Below are 18,886 nucleotides of genomic sequence, written 5' to 3'. Positions count from 1 at the left end.
CCTGCTTCCAGGTCGCTGATGCGGGGCCGTCACGTGGCGAAGCGGCAGTCGTTTCGGGTTTCTCCCGGGCATCTTCCCGGACAAGGACGGGCTGGTGGAGGGGGAGCGCGTCTCGACGTGAGGAGGGCAGCTGTTTATACTTTCACCAGGGGCCGTCCCCAGAGGGGGGGGTGGGGGCAGTTTTAGCGCGAGACCAGGGACATCTTCAAAGAAGATTTGGGATTGGCCAGGAGGCTCGAAGCGGGCGTTTAAGATCCCGCCGAGGGTGTCGGGCCGGCCCTGTGGCAGGCGGGGTTTAGCGGGTGCCCCCAGTCCGGGGCGGGGCCAACGCGGGAGCCCCGCCCACCCCTCTGCAGAGGCCGAGCGCTCGGCAGCTCTCTCCAGCTCCGGGCGGGTCGGTTGCGGCCTGAGCGAGCACGCGGGGGCCAGGGCCTCCGCAACACTGCCGCACCGCCGCGCGGGGCTGAATCACCGGCCGCGGGGCGGGGCGAGGGGAGGGACGCTGACGTCGCGGCGCGGCTGGCGGGGGGAAGGTGGGGCGGCGGGAGGCGGTGGCCGTCTCGGCCCAGCCCAGCCCGCAGCTGCGGCGGCTGGTGTGCGGGCGGCGGCGGAGGTTCTTCTAGCCCGCCCTTGACAGCCGTCCGCCGCTGCCCAGTTTATCACTTGGTCCCGGTGATCGCACCAGGTAGGGCCAGCTGTCGCCTGCCGCCGCTTCTCCTGCCATGGCCTTAGTGGGGGGCGCCGAGCCGGCGGCGGGGCCCTCCCGTTGGTTACCCACGCACGTCCAGGTGACAGTACTGCGGGCCCGGGGGCTGCGGGGCAAGAGCTCGGGCGCGGGCAGCACCAGCGACGCGTACACGGTGATCCAGGTGGGCCGCGAGAAGTACAGCACGTCGGTGGTAGAGAAGACCCAGGGCTGCCCCGAGTGGCGCGAGGAGTGCTCCTTCGAGCTTCCGCCCGGCGCCCTGGACGGCCTGCTGCGGGCGCAGGAGCCCGATGCGGGCCCGTCGCCCTGGGCCGCGGGCTCCGCCGCCGCCTGCGAGCTCGTGCTCACCACCATGCACCGCTCGCTCATCGGCGTCGACAAGTTCCTGGGCCAGGCCACCGTGGCACTGGACGAGGTCTTCGGCGCAGGCCGCGCCCAGCATACACAGTGAGTAAGGGGCACAGGGTACACAAACGGTTAAAGGCCTCTCCGGGCGGGGCGGGTGGGAGAGCAGGACCCCGAACCTCGGCCTGGGCGGTGTGCCCTTTGCCTCGGCGCTCAAGGGCGTTAAGCGATCAATTGGTTCTAAGCATTTCGGGGTCCCCTTCCCACTCCCAAACGTGCGCTGTGCTGTGCTTGGTCGCTGGTGGGCCCGGGGAGGTGTGAATGGTGGCCTAGTGTTAGGAGTAAATTGTCAAGTAAAGTTAGGAGTGGGATCCAGAGCCATCTTGGACTGTGGGAACCTCCAGAAGAAAAAATTTTGAGGCATTCTTAGGGCCTCTGGGCCTCTCCCTCTTTCCTGAGAGGGGAGGGGAACTGCAGGCGTCTGACCTAAGCCAGGCCTGCAGGGGAGTGGAGAGGCGCTGCCTCACCCTGTGAGGGAAGGAAGGTGCAGTGCTCTCCTCGAGGACAGATTGAACTGAGGTCCCCCACCAGACCTGGAGCCCGCCAGGGCATCAGCTTTTTGTCTGGAACTGGAATGCCGTCTTCCCCCTAGAGGCACCCACCTGACCCTGTCCCTCTGGGTCCTTATTCTGAGAATTAGAGTACCTCTAAGTAAAGAAACACTTTAATCAGTCTTCAAGCTCCTGCCTTTCCTGCCTGAGGTGGAAACAGCAGCAGGGTTAAGTAAGGCACAGTAGGAGCCAATCTTCCAGTCACTTCCACCTAGAAGGGCTAGTGGGTTTTTTGGTATTCATTTATTTTGGCAGCATTTAACCTTCCCTCCTGTGTGAAGATCAAGGCTTCGGACTCATATCCTGTTTTGGGCTTGGGCAGGATTTGAAGGCCAGTCCCCGGGGCTGACAACTTGCTGCGGATCACTCAAGTGATACTTTGGGGTGACACTTCCCCTGGGCTTTATGAGCATTGGATGGGGAGGATAACGGGATGAGGGCAGGGATGTGCCGTACGTGGGGACAGGTCTGGAAGGGTTTGCCTGAGTGGAATGACATCCAACTGAGTAAATCTAGGAAGGTGGCTGGAGGAGAATGATGAGCCTGGTGCAGACCCAAATGAAAGCAGAGGTTGGATAGAAAAAGATCTGACCTTGAACATTTTTCAAAATGTGGATAGGGAACGGCCTTCGTGGCTCTTAGTGGCCTGGGGTGGGAAGCACAGGGCAGGTCCCTGCAGGGCTGTGATCCGGCTGCCTGCCCCCCTCCCCTAGCCTCCTCTCTTTCCCTCATGACTTGCTGTTTGGTTGCTGGGTGTGGGATCATGTGGTATAGCTTGGTCCTTGTTTTGTTTTTTTCCTCCCCTTTTCTGTCCTCTCCCTCCTTCCTGGCTCAGGGAGCCCAAGGGGGTGGGTGTGGGGTGGAAATCTCTCCCCTGGACCTCCTAGCCCTTTCTTTTTCTGAAGAGGCCCCTGTTTGCAAATTCACTGTACCTCTTTCTTTCTTAGTCCTTCAACCTCCACCTCTCCGCCAATCTGACTAGACTAGCAGATGACACATCTGGGAGACACAAAAAAAGCCTTTAGGCTTATAGGGAGGGCCTTCTCTGAGGTCATTGACTTGGGGCGGGGCCTTTTTTTTCCCCCCTCCAGTTCCTGCCCTAGGATTCTTCTGGGGCTGTGGACCTTCCTCAGCTGAGCTGTTTTTGCCTGTAGGTCCAGGTGGGCCTTTTTTAGCTACGGACAGCTCATCTTGGAGAATTTGACTTGCCACCCCTTAATTGGAATGGAAGCCTTAATTGCCTTGATAAAAGTGATACTTCCACCAGGATCTTTCCATATCCAACTCGCTGCCTTTCTTCTGATGCATCGACCTGGATTATTTATCGAATCTTGAGGGGACGGGGAGGAGAGGGACACTTGTGGTGGACAGAGGAAGAGGCTGTGAAATCGGCCTGCTCTTCTAGTATGCTGGCCCTCACGGCGTGCCCGCCACCAGAGGGCGAGGGCTGCTGCCCCCACTGCAGTCCCCACCTCCCGTCGTTGGCTCTGATGGCCACTCCCGGTGGCCTTTCCTGGAGCGTTCTGGTGTGGGCTGTGAGACAGTGAGTCTGCACATTGTCCAGTGGGGAGAGGGCAAGATGGAGAGGACCACACTGTACCTTCCCCAGTTTTGGGTAATGGTGGAAAAGAACAGTATCACACTTTAACTCCAGGAACCAGATATGGTGATCTCAAGGAGGGCAGATGGTAGTCCTGTGTCACCAAGAAAGACCCTGGGTGGGGAATGGCAGCCTCACAGTTAAGAGGAGGGGCCTGTGGAATGGCACAGCCCAGATTCCAGTACCAAACCTGCCAGCCTCTGGCAAGTCAGGTAAACTCTTGGTGCCTCTGTTTTCTCATCTGTAAAATGGGGCTAACTTACACCTTTATTGGACTGACGTAAGGGATGAAATGAGAAAAGCAGTTAATGTATCTGGTGCAGTTTCTGGATGTGGTTGGTGGTCAGAGAACAGCAGTGATGGTAGAGAGAAGTTTTGGTAACAATGTCTGATCTGGGAGACATGCCCTGGCCTAGAAGAGCCTCTCATGTGATGGGGGAATACAATATAGCACTTAGAGCCTGGGAAAGCCCAAGGATTGTGGGTGGCAGGGTACAAGCAGATGTATGAGAGTCCCTGATGAAACGGGTGGCCCTTCACAGCCCTCCAGCACTCTCTTCATTGCTAGATGTTCAAGAACTACGGCTGGCTTGGAGAGCCTGCAGTCCCGAAGCCAAGCTTGGGTCAGCCTGCACCTGTCTCCGCCAGCAGCCTGGTCCGGAGCGGCCTCTGCCCTTTCAGAAAGACAGGACAGCTCAGGGTTTTAGGACCTGGAGGCTGGGTTTTCACTTCCAGTTCTGTGACTTATTAGCAGGCAAGTTACTTAACCTGTTTCCTCATTTCTACAAAGGTCGTGATAATAATAGAATTGTGCAGATAAAATAAGACAACATCTATAAAAGCCTTAATATCGTTCCAGAATCATAGCAAGCGTGTTAGTGTTGGTGTTATTCTTAGGGTCTTGCTTTGCGTGGTGGTGGTGATGGTGGTGGCTGGGGTGCTGGGCGCACAAAGAACCCCAAAGACCCTTTGTCCGTGTGGTACTCTTTGAGATGAGGGATTTCACTGGAGACTTTCCAAATAATTAGAGGAGAAATTCTCAAAACAAAATTTAATGTAATAACAGGAAATTGGTTCCAACCTTTTCTGCTCAGTAAAGCTGAATATAGACCATCATGGATCTGAAAATCCTGAGCGCTTCTCCACTATTTCCCCGCTGGCTTTCACCTTCAGCACCCTTCCCAGAACACCAGTGGGTGCTCTGTGTGGAGTAAAGTGGTCCTGCCTTAAAGAACCCCTGTCCCAGGCTTGTTGGGTCAGGGGTTAGAGCCTGGCTCCCTGGGAAAGCTGAAGCTCTGGGCGTGATTTGGGTTGGGACCAGTTTTTCTTTTTTCATCCCAAAGAGTAAAACTTGTGACCATGGACAGGTTACAAGTTGCTAACTCTGGCCCCCTCAGAGGCTGTCAGCCCTGGTCAGACAGAGCCATTGGTTTTACAAGGAGCCTCTGGGAGGCATGTGGCTGAGGAGGACTTAGGTTTGAGAGCAGAGTCTTCTGGCCTGAGAACTCTTGAGGAGGGTGGACTTGGGGACACCAGGGGAGGCACCCTGACGAAAATGCAGCCTCTCGGCCTAAGGTTGGGGTGGTCTTTGAGGGTGTCCGCCTGTCCCTTAGCCTCCAGAGGCCTGGCACAGCCCTGTTGCATGCGCATGGCACATGACTCCACAGCCTTCTCTCCGAGTGTGACTGGTCCTCAGGAAGCAGCTGAGGCCACAAGGGTCCTTGGCTTCTTTGGCTCTGTTCCAGCCCCAGACCTGGAGGTGGAGGCCCGTGGGACTGCCTGGGAAGTCTGCTTTGGCTGCTGGCAAAGGGTGTGGCTGGGCGAAGGGTATGGCTGTACTTAGAAGCCAGTCATTAGGACGCAGGAGGCTCCCTCTCCCTTAGTTGTAGGACAGTTTTATTTGGGGTTGCTTGAGCAGCAGTGTCTGGGGGAATGGGGAGGGGTAGGAAGTGAGGCCCCTGTCAGACTGGGCGGCTCCGCCTGGCTGGCACAGCAGTTTCCGCTTTCCTCTGCATCTGGCACAGGGCAGGGACCCCATTTCTGCCCTGTTCTCCCCTCCCTGTGGGCAGTCGGGGACAGGCACAACTCAGCAGAGCCTCCATCCCAGGTGACCTTGAGGGCTGTCCCTTTCCTCTGATGTAGGCTGCCCGCCTCATTTGTTATTACTGCTACCTTGTGCTGTGACTTGCCTTGTCCAGATGTTTCCCCTGCCCTCCTCTGCACCCCCCCACTCAGGGACAGATAATGAACACAATGACATGAGCTCTGTGTGTTCTCTGGGAGTCAGGACTCCTTTTTTCCCAGTCCTTTGCAACACGATGTGGTCATCAAGAAGCTTTGCCCTTCCTCACGACCAAGTAATAAAAATAAGTCCACAGTATGGACCAGCAGCCCTGTCAGGGAAGAGTCAGATTGCGTTGCTTCTCACTGAGCTGCCCGGGGACCCCTTAGGTCCTTTCTCCCCCCTAGAGTGTGGGGCTGGCCCAGGCCTCACATCAGTGAGCAGGAAGCAAGCAGGGACCCTGAAAGTTCATCTCCCAGGAGGCAGTGTCTCAGAGCTGTTGTACGGGGTGGGGCTTCGTCTCTGGCCACCTCCACCTTCAGCTGACCTGGGGGTGGGGTGGGGAAGCACAGCCCTTAATCCTGGAATTCTAATGCCAGAGCTAGAAGAGTGCTTAGATCTGTGGAAATTGAGGCTGGGGAGGGAGAGCAACGTGCTGTCAGCTACTCAGCAATTAGGGAGGGTGGGGCTCTGTGTGGCCTCTCTTAGGCCCTGGCACCAGGAGAGACAGCATTGGGTCCCCGTGTGCAACCCAAGGCATTTTCAGTGGATGTGCCTGTGGGGTTTCACTGAGAGGGGGTCATTTCAGCTGAGATGGGAGGGGGGCCTTGAGGCTTATCCACAGACCTGGTGGGCATCTAATCCCAAGGCCTTTCTGGAGTGCCTGGCAAGAGGCTGAGAGGGGCCGCAGGGGGATATGGACACCCCAGCCTCCGTGCCTGGAGGGGACGGTCTTGTCAGGAAGGTGGACCCCCACATTTGGAGGAAGGGCCACAGCCAGGTGCTGTATTTTGGCACCTACCCAGGGAGCACTGGCGATATTGGGAGCAACAGAGCCCTTAGAGTCAGCTATGGTCAGGGAAGGCCTCCTTGAAGAGGGGACGTACACCACAGACCCGGCAGCTGGCCGTCAGAGAGCCCGTCTCCACTCCGCCTTCTCCGAGTTCCCACACCGACAGCACATGGCACTCTGTTCTGGAGGATTATTATTGCCTCGTCGGCCTAGTGTATCATCTATTAAGCCCTTTCTAGGTGTTCCCACTGTTCTGAGGCCTTGACTTAATTTAGCTGACAGCAAGCTCTAGAGACATGGGTACTGTTCCTGTGTTTAACAGATGGGGAAACACAGAGAGGCAAAGTGACTTTTCTAAGGCACACTGTACATGACAGAGCCGGGAGTTAGACCCAGATGCCTGGCTGTACATTCTGTGTCCTTTGTCACCACGCCTTACCGCCCACCTCAGTGTTCTTCCACATCTCCCACAATTCGATTCGGCTCAGCATGGCACCAGGTGTGCTCAGCAGCTGTCCTCTGAGGGTTCCTTTCTCCTCCCCAAAGCAGACCTCAGGGTTTGGCCTGGGGGCTCTGTTAGCATAACCTGCTTCTCCAGTGTGAGGCCTTGGCTGACTGAGATAAGCGTGTTTGGTCTGTGGCTCTGTGTCTGTTGTGTCTGTGTGTCTGTCTTGGGTTGGGGGTGTTGCCTGGCACTTTGGAAAGAAAGGCATCGCTGCCACCACAGTGTCCCAGGAGTCAGGGGAAGCCTGGGAAGCGGCCTTGGTGTGGGTATTCCCCCCACCGCAAGGAGATTTGCTCCCCTGACTCATACAGTAGAGCAGCGCCCAGGAGCATCAGCAGATACAAGACTTCTGACCTTTCCCAAGACATCCCAGACTTGTTTTGCTGTGATAGAGCACTCAGGAACCATCCAGTTCCTCCCCCTATAGCAATGCAGATGAGTGTGCTTTTTGTTTTTTCTTTTGTTCGACATTTAGGAAGCAAGGACTGGGCCACGACTGGGCCTGGGTCAGGGCTTTGGGGAAAACAAGAGAGAGAAAATGCATAGCCCTTTCCCTAAAAGGGTGAAAATATGTTTGAGACAAGGCTTACCCAGCAAGGATGTTTAACGTAGAAAGCAGCATATAAAAAGTACGAGAGAAGGAAATGGACAGAAAAAGGGCAAACTCACCAGGGTTGGAGCAATCAGGGTGGGCTTCCTGGAGGGATGCAGGAGGGCTGGGCAAATTTCTGGGAGGAAGGCTGCCCCTCTGGAGGGGGAGGTGAGCGTGGTAGGAAGTGGAAGGGAGCCAAGCTTAGTTTCCTATGTGTTTCTCCCAGCAAAACGGCCTTTACTTTGTACTTATTTTTGAGTAGTTCACCTGGTTCAAATTCTAAAGGTACAGAGGATACACAATGAAAAATCTCCCTTGTCCTGACATTCAACCAGCATTACCAGTAATTGTGTAACCTTCCAAAGCTATTCCACACATTTAAAAGCCAATGCATTATGTATTTTCTCCTCTTCATCCTCCTTTTTTTTTCTGTTTGCACAAATACAACATTCTCAACACATAAAGGGTCTCTGCCTATGGTCAGCCTGACCTCCCCACAAAGGGATGTTTGTTGTTCATCTCTACCTGCAGTGAATCTGAACCGAGGCTCAGGCGGAGGGGAGGCGCTACTTAGGTTTGACCTCTGTGACCCGAGACTCTTAGATGGGGCGAGTGTGGGGTTAGGAGCAAACTAGGGTAGGGGCAGGGGGGTGTGTGTGCATGGTTAAACAGAACTTCTTCCTTATTCTTCTGTCTGCCATAGACCCCCTGGGAGAGGTCATCTTGCTGGTTCCTTCCCTTCTCCTGGGCAGAGCTGTCTTTGGTTGGTCCTGGGCCACCTCTCTCCCATCGGGCTGATGACAGCCTATAAAAGGCTCCGGATAGACAATAAATCCAAAGCTTTATGTGTGGTTTGCCCTACTTTTCAGAGTGCTTTTCCAGCATCACCTCATTTTGTTCTTCCCTGAAGGCAGGCCGAGTGACCCCCATTTCTATAGATATGAAGCCTGGGGTCTCAAGAAGTAGAATGGCCTGTTCAAGGTCACATGACTCATTCCTGGCAGCCAGATTTCTGACCTCCAAGCCCAGTGCTTTTTCCCCTACATTGTGCTTTTGGTCATACATACTTTCTGTTGCTATCTGTGGTGGTCAGACTGGTCTCCAGGCATTTTTTACAGCTTTTTTTCCTGTGAGGTGAGTGAGGTCATGGCCATGTCTGAGGCCGCTGACGGTGACAGGCCTTCGAAGCCTCCGGCAGTGGGAGGGATGAGGAGAGGGGTGTTCGCCAAGATGCTTGTGCCCAGGAGGGTGGGAGGCGAACCTGGCTGGGTCTGCGGGGAGCTGAGTGAGCTGTGCCCAGGGAAACAGGGGCGACTAATGAAGTGATGGCTCTGGGCTGCAGGGACCGTCTCCGGGACTGTCGGTGCCAGGCAGCATGTCAGAGGAGGCGATGAGAGTCATCTTCTGGCCTGATAAGAGGTGCTGTCCTGTCCTATGGTTCTGTCGGGCTTGCAGTGCTACTATAGATACCAAATCTAAGCGGGGGTTAGGCTGCGGGTGCGGGGAGCCAGAGGCGGACTGGCCTGCCTCTCTGACTGTGAGCGCGACGGCTCCTGGGGGGATTTGGAGAGGAGGGATGGTATTTGGATGGGGGAGGCTCTAGGGAAGGTTTTCCAGGGTCTCTCCAAACTCTAATTAATAACAGTTTTAGTTGGCGCTTCTCTCTGCCTCTAACTGGCTTATTTGGTCACCCTTTTTAACAGAAGTGAAATGGCTCAATTAAAGCTGCTTTGTAAGTCAGATTTAGGACTAGAACCCAAGTCTCCTGCCCTCCCAACCTGCTGGGGTTTTCCCCCTATGCCCTTAAAAAATCTTTTTCTTCAACTTATTTTTGGGACTAGCCGAGCCCTGTGGATTCCATCTCGTTTATCCAGCAGGGGTGGGAAGGTGTCCGGGGATCACGCCCTAGGTGGCGGGGATGTAGGGTGGGTGACAGTTGCTGCTGTCAGTAGGTCCTGGGAGCTGCCGAGCTGCTGCAAGGGGACTCAGGCTGGCCCCTCCCAGCTTCCCCATTGCTCCTGTCCTAGTTTAGGGTTTTTGGTTTTTTTTTTTCCTTTTTTTCCTTTCATTGTTCTGGACTGTTATGGCAGCCTCTGCTGCCTTTTTATAAACCAGAATGTCAGTGTATTAATTTAAGATAAGAAATAACTGCTAAGGCCTAAGGATTTGCTCTGGTCAGCCCAGCCACGGCACCCACCCTGCGTTGTGCCGCCCCCAGCCAGCCTCCCCAGCCTCCCGCCCCCCCCCCGCCCCTTTCCCTGCTGCTTGTCGCTCTTCCGACAGCACTGCTTCCATAAGGCCCTGTCCTTGTTTCCTACCCTGCAGTGCTCTTCAGGGCCAGAATAACATTACAGCTCTTTAGCATGATGTTAGAGGCAGTCTCTTGTGCCCCGCAAAGCGCCTTCCTGCCCGACTTTGCCTGTCCAGCGCTGGACATCTGCATATTCTGTTCTTTGCACCCGGAATGTCCCCCTACCCCTGTCTTTGCCTCCTTCCTGCCTGTTGTTCCAGGCCCAGTGTAAATGCCATGTCATTCCCCAGCTCTCCTGAGATCATCTTTCTGCTTCCCTTTAACCTTCCTGTGTAGTTTGGTCGTGCATTTTTGTGGTGTCGATCACCTTCTTCCTTTATTTATGTGGCTATCTTGTTTCCCCAACAAGATAGGAGCTCCTGGAGGACATCCCTTTATTTGTTCTCTTGTTCCTGGCAGATTCTCAGGCAATGTTTTGAGCAGAGGCCTGGCTGAGGCCCCCTCTGGTCAGTTCCCTATGCCTCGGACGTGGTGAGTGCCAGGACAGGCTCAGGGTCCCATGTGCCAGGCCCCATGCTGGGGCCGCGCCATGTGGAGTTGTTAGCGCTAGCACAAGGGCTAGCACAAGGCTCGAGACAGGACCAGGAGCTGGGCTCAGTCATAGGATGGCGGGGGAGGAGGGGGGCGGGGGCTGCCTCCTGGCCCTCCTCAGGGGTCTCATATAAACCCACTGCTAGTCTCAGGTGGAGGAGAAGCGAGTACAAGTAAGTCAATGTGCCCTAAATGCTTCAATATGTGTTTTCAGCCATCTCCAACAGATCCAGAGGCTTTTTAGAAAAATATAACCATAATCCTGTTTTCACACACACACAATCAACAACTCCGTAATAACCATCCAACATCCAGTTCATATTCAAATTTCCCTGATACCAGAACTCTGTCTTCATAGGTGGTTTGTTGAGTCGAGATCCAAACAGAGCTCCCAGACTGCGCCTGGCCTGGCGGTAGGTCTCCCAGTTTAACAGTCCCCTCTCTTGTTTCAGCCCTCCCCTGGTTGGGGAGCCGAGTCCCCTGTCCTTGAGAATACCCCCCACTGTGACCCTGGCTGCAGGGCTCCTGCTGGCACACTTTGCCCTGATTCTCCAGCCCCTGAGGGCAAGGCCTGGAAGGCCTGTTTCTCAGGCCCCACCTCCCAGCCGGAGTCCTTTCCTGCCGGTGGCTTCCTGCTGCGGGGCCTCACAGGCCGCATTCACCTGCACTGAGGCCCAGATTCAGCAGTGGATTCTGGCTGTGAGCCCAACCCAGCCCTTAGGAAGTCTCCCTCAGTCTTCCTCCCCCTGCGTCAGAATCCACCGGTGGGGATCGCCCCCTAGCTCTCCAGTTCTGCCTTCTCTTCTGGTCTGTCAGGAACCTGCCATCAGGAAGAGCTTTCCCTTTCAACTATTTGGTCACTTGACATAGAAATGGCAGGCTGGAATTGCAGGAATGACAATATTTTGCCATTATTTTTCAGTTAATGATGACTTTCAAATTAAAAACACCCCCTGCTGCAGAATAGTGTGCAAGATACCAGTCATTTACTTGGTAGGCGTTTCCTGCTGAAGTGGAGGCTGCAGGTCTCTTGAGCCATGGGACGCAGGGCCGGGCAGCACATCTCTGCAGGCCTTTGGAGGGCAATGATTTAATCTGTATGTCACTTGAATTGGCCAGTGGCTGGTCTGGATTGGAAATCCGGGACAGACAGTGTTATGGAGAGTTAGATGTTTAGGTGTTTCCTCCCACAGTTTTTCCCAACACATACTTTGTGAGTCCCTGTCTTCCGCCTCTGGAACCCTGAAACCCCCCATTTGTACTAACTTTCCAGGGAAACTAGATGTGGAGAGGGAGGCCAGGAAAGGAAAACTGGATCAGGATTTCTTCCTCTCCTTCACCTTGTTTGTGCTGGCTCCTCACTTTTCCTTCTGGAAAACCCTCCAGCCGGTACATAGTGCAGCACAGTTGTCTTTCCTAAGGGCCCATTGGTTTCTTTTGCCTCGGGTGGAGATCGAGTCTGCAGTTGTCAGTTTTGCTGACCCCTCCTCCCAGCATGGTGGTAGCTGTTCACGAGCCTGAGGTGAGGCCAGACTCTCAAGAGGCCAGGGCTGTGGCCACCACCAGAAAAGAAGCCACAGACCTGGCGGGCTGCAGCGGTAGCAGGTGCGGCTCAGGTGGGAACTAAGCTGGAGGTTGTGGTATTGGGGTCATGATCAAAACAAGCTCTGGGAGCAGCCTGCACCCCCGTTAGCAGGTACACTTGGCTGTTTTTGTTTCTTTGGAGTGACCTTCATTGGCATGCAGCGTATGTGAGGGTCAGGCTGAGCACCGTAGCGTGACGCTGGGGCGTCTCAGAGCCGCGGGCCAGCTTCTTGCCCGTCGCCGGGCCCTCCCAGGCCCCCAAGTGGAGTCTGGGGAGCAGTGCCTGTCCTCTGCCTTGAGAGCTCAGCTGGGTGCCACCCACTGAGGCTGCCTCTGTGCCCGCCCCACTCTGGAGCAGGTGTTCGTGGCCCTTTCTGTGCCATAAACCTCTTTTCAGGACAAGATCTTCAACTGTGTAGAATTACAAAGTACACCAATGATACCAAAGCACATTTATCAACATATTAAAACTTTTGGTAAAGCAACATGGACTTTATTACTGAATTAAATAATGTGATCCAGTGGTGACCTAGTAAATTTAAAGTTCAAAGTAGTGATGGGTATAGGCAGTATTTTGTGACATCTGTAACCGCTGTAATGTGATATGAAAATATCTGGTTTTTCCTGGTGACATAGTCACAGGCACTGCTACTCTACTACTACTGTTATAAAAATTCATAATTGGAGAAAAATGCTAAATTTCACTTAGAGATTAGTGTGTGCGTGTGTGTTACTTGCAGAGGGTGTGTGTCTCCAGTGCAGTGGTCAAGGCGGGGGCTCTGGAGACAGGGAGGCTGAATGCACGTCCTGGCTCTCCTACTAACTGAAACTAACCATGACACTTAACCCAGCGGACTCCTCTGTGGCCCTGCGTCTGCATCTGCAAAAACATGTGATCTGACGCTTGCATGGCGTTGCCCATGTGCCAGTCCCTACTCTCTGAGTGCTCCACACACAATCCACTAAATCCTTACAGAGTTTTGTGAGGGGAATGGACTTCCATTACCCCCACAGGTGTGGAAACTGAGGCATAGAGAGATGAGGTGACCTGCCCAAGGTCACACAGATATAAGGGGTGGGGCTGGGACTTAAACCGGGCAGGCTGGCTTCAAAGCCTATGCCGACAGCCACTCTCGGCGTCTGCCTCCCACACCTACTCGCAGGCCGTTAAAATGATGAGTAGGATATAATCTGGTGTGTCGAGTGCTGAGCATAGTACCCTGAGAGGTGAAGCTGTTAATGGTGGTAAGACTAGTGGCCTGGGGACGGGCTAGAATGCGATCAACAGCCCCCTTCGTTCATGAGTCTGGGCACTTCCCAAACCTGGTTGGCGCCTTCTCTCTCAGGGGAATTAATGAGATTCTTAGCTCAGAGATGAGGGATGACGGTCTCAGAGTTAAAGAAGGTCCCCTTTGAGAACCGTCCCATTGAAGCCTGGCTCTTGTGGCCCCTTCCCTCTGGGGGCTCCTGTTGAAGGGTGGTGGCCAGGGAGCCCTCTTGTTGCTCTTTGGGTGGCCCGCTGTCATGGGTGAGGCCTGCAGATTTTTAATGACAGAGAATGACAGAAACATTACACAATTGTTCAGTTACGACCAGGGACAATCAAGTTCCTAAGTCAATTCACAGACCAATTTGTTAGTTCATTGAACAGATATTTGAGTGTCCACTACTTTAAGTGCTGGGGGAGCAGAGATGAGCAGAATGAAGTTGCTGCCTGTAGAGCAGGCGAAGACGGACGTTCAATGGCCGTGCATACCTACCTCATTTCCTGTGTGGGATACATGCATGCTCACACGCACATGTGCACGATCACACACGTAGGTAATGCTACTCTACTGCTCCACTACACGTCAGGTGGTGTAAGTATGCTTAAAAAATAAAATAGAATAAGGGACCATTGTAGCTGGGGTACTCATGGAGGACTGAGGAGGTTCAGGGAAACTGGTGTGAGTGAGTGAGTGACCCATGGCCTGAGATCTAGGCCTGTGTCTCAGCAAAGGGTAAAGCTGGTGCAGTGGCCTTGAGGTGGGCATATGCCTGTTGGGTTCAGGGGCACCAGGAAGGCCAGTGCGGGATGAGAGACACAGAGTCAAGGGAGCCAGGAACCAAAAGACAGGCCCTGTCCCTCACCCTGAGGTGTGGCAGTGGTGTGGCCTGGCCCCAGCTGTGTGCTGGGCGGAGCACGGACGGCAGGGAGGCCGGCGCGCAGGGAACTGCAGTGTCCAGCGGGAGCTGCTGGTGGACTGCACGGTAGGGCGACACCGGTGCAGGGTTCGGATTCTAGGTGGAATTTGCAGTTAGAGCTAAAAGAGTTCCAAGTTTTGATGTGGGCTGCCGGGGAAAAAGAGACAAAGATGGTTCTTGGGTTTGGGGTCTGAAACGACGTGTCGGGGCTCAGGAAGGGACATGATTATTTGGGTCATGAGCTGAATTTGGACCCATAAGAACTGGAAGTGAGTCAGGTGGGCCTGAGGCTGTCACGGCCCCCACCGCCCTGGCACTTGCCCGTGTTGGCACCTGCCCTAGGTTGGCCCTCCCAGAGCATTCGGCTCTTCCAGTCATGCTGTGTGGCAGCTGTTAGCCCAGCTGTGTGCCCAGAGAGATGGGTGGAGAGCCGGGTATGGTGAGTCCGGGAGCCCACTAGCAGGAGTAAGTAGGGCTTTGGTCTGCTAATGAGTGCGGCAGCAAGTCCCCTACTCCTTGCGTCCCACCTTTGTCCCCTGCCCCTGTGGTGTGTGGGGAGGGGTCCAGCCAGCCTGGGAGGGGACTGAGGGCTGAGTTCTAAGTTCACACGGGGGCTGCTGAACTTTGTCAGGCCATGGGAGCATGGAGGAGGTAAGGTGGTGGAGCAGGGTCCCTTTAAGAGCTTTCTCATGGTCGGTCGTCAGGAACTCTGGACCTGATGGGGGGCTGTTCTCAGACCGAGATTTAATGGCCTGGGGACAAGACAAATCCCAAGTTTTCCTCAGCGATTTCTCAGGGGTTGCGCCAACCCTTTGAATGGGTTTCTGGTCTTCATGCCTCATCTCTGTGCCTCTTTGGGAGTCTGGGATTTACTAGGTCCAGCGCTTTTCCAGCCTAAGTGTTTGCATGCCGCTTGATGAGAAATGCTTCACCTTAAAGGCTAAGGCTGGATTTAGGCACCTTCGTGTTCAAGTTTGGACTCTCACTTACTGGCTGCATGACCTCGGGCAAGTTGCGCACCTTCTCTGTAAGTGTTTCATCATCCGCAGAGCAGGGAGAATGGCCCCTGTCTTCTGGGCTGTGTGCACAGTGAAAGGGGCACAGAGCCTGGCGTGCAGTGAGCGCACCATGCGGGCAGCTCTGCCGCTTCTCTAGCCCTGCCACGTGTCTCCCTCCCGCTTCTCTAGCCCTGCCATGTGTCTCCCTCCGCTCAGGCGTGGTCCTCTCAGGCCCACCTGCACCCACAGGGTCAGGGAGGTTTGAGAAGGAGGGGAAACTGAAACCAGAGACCAGGGCAGGAGGCCCTGCTGCTCCTTGCATGGGGCTGTCTTCTGTGGCCACTCCTGAGGAACCAAGTGAGGATATTTGTTCAAGGCGCTGGCAGATTCCATTGAAGCCCAGGCACAGGGCTCAGGGTTAGGGATTTGAGAACAAAATTAACGTCCCAGAAGCTCACAGCTGTGGGAGAGCATAGGCTGCATTGGCTCCATGCTGACCGGGCTTTGTGTGTGTCCGCCTCTCAGCAGCCCCAATAGGGTGGTATCCGCAATGGATGGCCGCGGAAACGGGGGCTTCGGGAAGTGACCTGGTAGGTGGAGGTTACACACATCTGAGTGGTGTGCACTGAGGGTGCAGAGCCCCTCTGAGCTCCTGTGCTGCGCTGCCACCTGCATCCAGAAGAGAGCTCAGAGCAAGGGGTGGGCAGAGCAAGGGCGAAACCAGAGGGGGTGTGGGCAGCGAATCTCTGTGGGCTTGTAACATCTCAAGGCTTTACTGCCAGCAGTGTTTCTTTACTTCGGAGCCATGTGCCTGGGGGGATGCCCCTTAAGTATCCACAGGGCACATACTTGAGCTAGGGAGATCCCAGGTACCTGGGAAAGACAGTACCAGTTGGTCAGAGGGCAGTGTGGCCAGATCTGGTTGTAGAGTGACTTTGGTTTAGAACTCACCTGGTCAGAAGGAGGGTTGGACTGGGACAGGATGGTGGCCACTGAGAGAGCTTCCTAGGGGACGTGGACTTGAACTGGGGCACAGGACCCTGTTGTCTCATTCCCCGTGGAAGCCTCAGTCTGCAGAGATGCGATGCTCAGAGCCTTGTGCTCTGGGATCTGCTGTGTGCCGTGCTCGGTAAAGAGCTAGTCTCCATCATTTCACTGAGGGATCGTCAGCCCACATCAGCAATACCCAGGGCTTCCTAACCTCAAGTAGCTTGTGAGCTGCAGTGTCTGGCAGGCCCGGGGCCTGTTTGGGGGACTCTGTGGACAGGTAGGAGGAGGCAGAAGGCAGGGGTGGGAGTGAGGGATGTAGTTTTCGTCTGGGAGCTGTAGGCTGTGGCACCCTGCCATCTCAGCCTGTGAAGGTCACGTGCCTGGGGGAACACCTGCTGTGGTCAAGTCCTTGGGGTACCTGAGCACCAGCAGGGCCCCATTCAGGCTTGGCCTGGTGGGCAGAGGGAAGTGCAGGGTAAGTTGGCAGGGAAATAGCTGGGTGTCCAGAGGCAGGTCCTGGCAATTCTCAGCCTCACTCTGCTCTGGATAGAGTCTCAGAAAATGGTGAGGAAAGTCTTTTCTTTCTCCTCCTGGCCTCCCTGAAAAGCAAGTCCAGAGAGAACCCCAAATTCCCTGGAGAACAGCAGGAGAAGCAAAGGTGACCTTATAGAGGAGAGGGCTGGGAAGGGCAGGGGACAAGGGTCTTTGGGCAGAGGACCTGAGTTTCACCCTGGGTTAGTGAGACACCCTCTTTTCCTCGGAGGGGGTGGCGGGACAAGCGAGCAGTCCATTCTGTGGGGACAGGCATTTTCTTGTATCTTTTTCCTATTATGACAGTAATATATACTCCTTATAAAAAATTCAAGCAGCACACAAATAGACAACGTCGGAAGTGATAGTTGCCTGCAGACTCGCTTCCCCGAGATAACCATGCTGACGCTGTGGTGTGTGGAATGCGACCAGTGGGGCTGAGGGCCCCTGACCTTGATGCCACAGCAAAAGATGTCTGAGCCTGCTGCTTCCAGCTACACAGGGCTTGGAGGGTTTGGGCTGAGGCCAAACACTTCCCTTTTGCCCCACCTCCCAGGATCTTCCTGCCCTAATTGGGGCCTAGGCCGGGTGTGGGTAAAGTAACTAGGGCTTGGCCTTTCCAGATTCCATACGGTGCCCAGTGTCGCGAGTGAGGACCTAGTGCTATTGCAATTCCTAAATGTATGTACCTGTCTCCCCACTTTGGAAGCCTTCAAGGTCTCCTTTTTATACCTCCTGGTCTGAGACCACACAATGATAACCTGTTGGCTGGGTCTTTCTTTATTCATTGTGCTGCATGCTTGTGGGACTTTCTGTCCTGGTGTTCATGTTCTTCAATTACGGAAAACTTTCTTATATTTTTTTCCTTCATTTTTTCATCCTCTTTGTGTTCTTTGCACATACTCTGTCTTTTTTTTTCCTTAGTTAATAACATTTGTTTTAGAGACTTTTTAAAAAGAAGATTTTATTTATTTACTTGTAGAGAGAGGGGGAGTGGGGGAGAAAGAAAGGTAGAGAAACATCAATGTGTGAGAGATACATCGATCAGTTGCCTCTCACACGCCCCCGACTGGGGACCTGGCCAGCAACCCAGGCATGTGCCCTGACTGGGAGTAGAAACTTTCAGTTCACAGGCCGGCACTCAACCCACTGAGCCATACCAGCCAGGGCTTTAGAGAAGTTTTATGCATACAGAAAAATGAGTGGAAAGTGCAGAGAGCTCCCTGCATACGCTCCTTAAATCCTCCCAGTTTCCTCTGTTATTAACATCTTGCTTTAATGTGGTACATTTGTTACAAATGGTGAGCCAATGTCAATATGTTATTATTAACTTATAGGGTTTACTCTTTGTGTTTTATAGTCTATGAGTTATGACAAATGTATAATGACACGTATATATTCTTTTAGTATCATACAGAATAGTTTCACTGCCCTAAAATACCCTGTGAGTTGCTGATTTTCAGGTTGCTCAGCTTTTGTCTTATATTGTGGATGGGAGGTCAGACCCCCAAGTCCCTCACACATGGGAGCAGACTCTGTTCTCTGGTTAGACTCCCCAGTTACTTGGTGGTGGGCTTCCTTGGGTTGACCTCTAATAATCACCTCATCTTTGTCCTTCTACATTCTGGAGATTTCTTCCAGTTTATCTTGGAACACATCCTTTGAATTTTTTATTTCAGTTCTTATGCGCTAGGGAGGTTACATGTGTGTGCTAGTGTGAGAAAGGGGCCTGATTGTCACTTGCTCCTGTTTTCAGCTGTGCCTGACCCCATCATTTAGGCTTGGTGTCCCTAAGTTCAGAACCTCTCTGGTTTAGTCTCTGCAGAATCTCTCCACTCATGTCTGTGGAGATGGTCATCGTGTGACCTGGGCTAGGGGCCTGGGAGGGGAAGGATGGGAGGGGTTAGGTGCTCCCCACAGACGGCGTGTGGTGCGGCCAGCGGCAGAAACCTCTTGGCCAGCCCTTCCTTCTTGGGCCTTCCGCTGGGAGTCTGAGCGGTTGGAGAGGAGGATTTGGGAAGCAGAGGAAGGAAGAGCTCCTTGCACACCCCTCCCCTGTAGGGTGGGCTCCACCCACCTTGGCCATGTATGTTAGGGGTCTTTCTGGGAGTGTATAGTGGGAAGAACATGGGCTTTGGGTGATAAAAACCTGGCTCCGCGGCTCCCCTCTCCGTGCTGGCAGCTCGCTCTCAGATGAGTGACTACCCCTGAGTCTCGACCTCCTGGTCTGTGAAATTGGCTTAGGGTCTCGGACCTCAGGGGCTTGATGTGAGCTGTAAGTGAGAGAGGAAGCCCTGCGCTCCGCTGTAACACACAGTAGATGC

General features: G+C 54.2%; 1 protein-coding gene across 2 annotated transcripts in view; it reads left to right on the top strand.

Moving 5' to 3' along the window:
* The first annotated feature begins 584 nt into the window (after positions 1 to 584).
* Positions 585 to 18,886, top strand: part of RAB11FIP5 (RAB11 family interacting protein 5) — a 35,164-nt gene continuing 16,862 nt past the window's right edge. For both annotated transcript variants that reach the window (XM_054586861.1, XM_054586860.1), the window contains exon 1: positions 585 to 1,153. In XM_054586861.1, coding sequence (XP_054442836.1) covers positions 723 to 1,153 — 431 coding nt within the window. In that variant the 5' untranslated portion in view covers positions 585 to 722. The remainder of the gene's footprint in view (positions 1,154 to 18,886) is intronic.

This window comes from Pteronotus mesoamericanus, unplaced genomic scaffold (genome assembly GCF_021234165.1).
Source record: "Pteronotus mesoamericanus isolate MK-2021 breed Mesoamerican mustached bat unplaced genomic scaffold, CSHL_Meso_final contig_98, whole genome shotgun sequence".
NCBI lineage: Eukaryota > Metazoa > Chordata > Mammalia > Chiroptera > Mormoopidae > Pteronotus > Pteronotus mesoamericanus.
The sequence above is the reverse complement of the archived record's forward strand: the minus strand, read 5'-3'. Positions and strand labels throughout refer to the sequence as shown.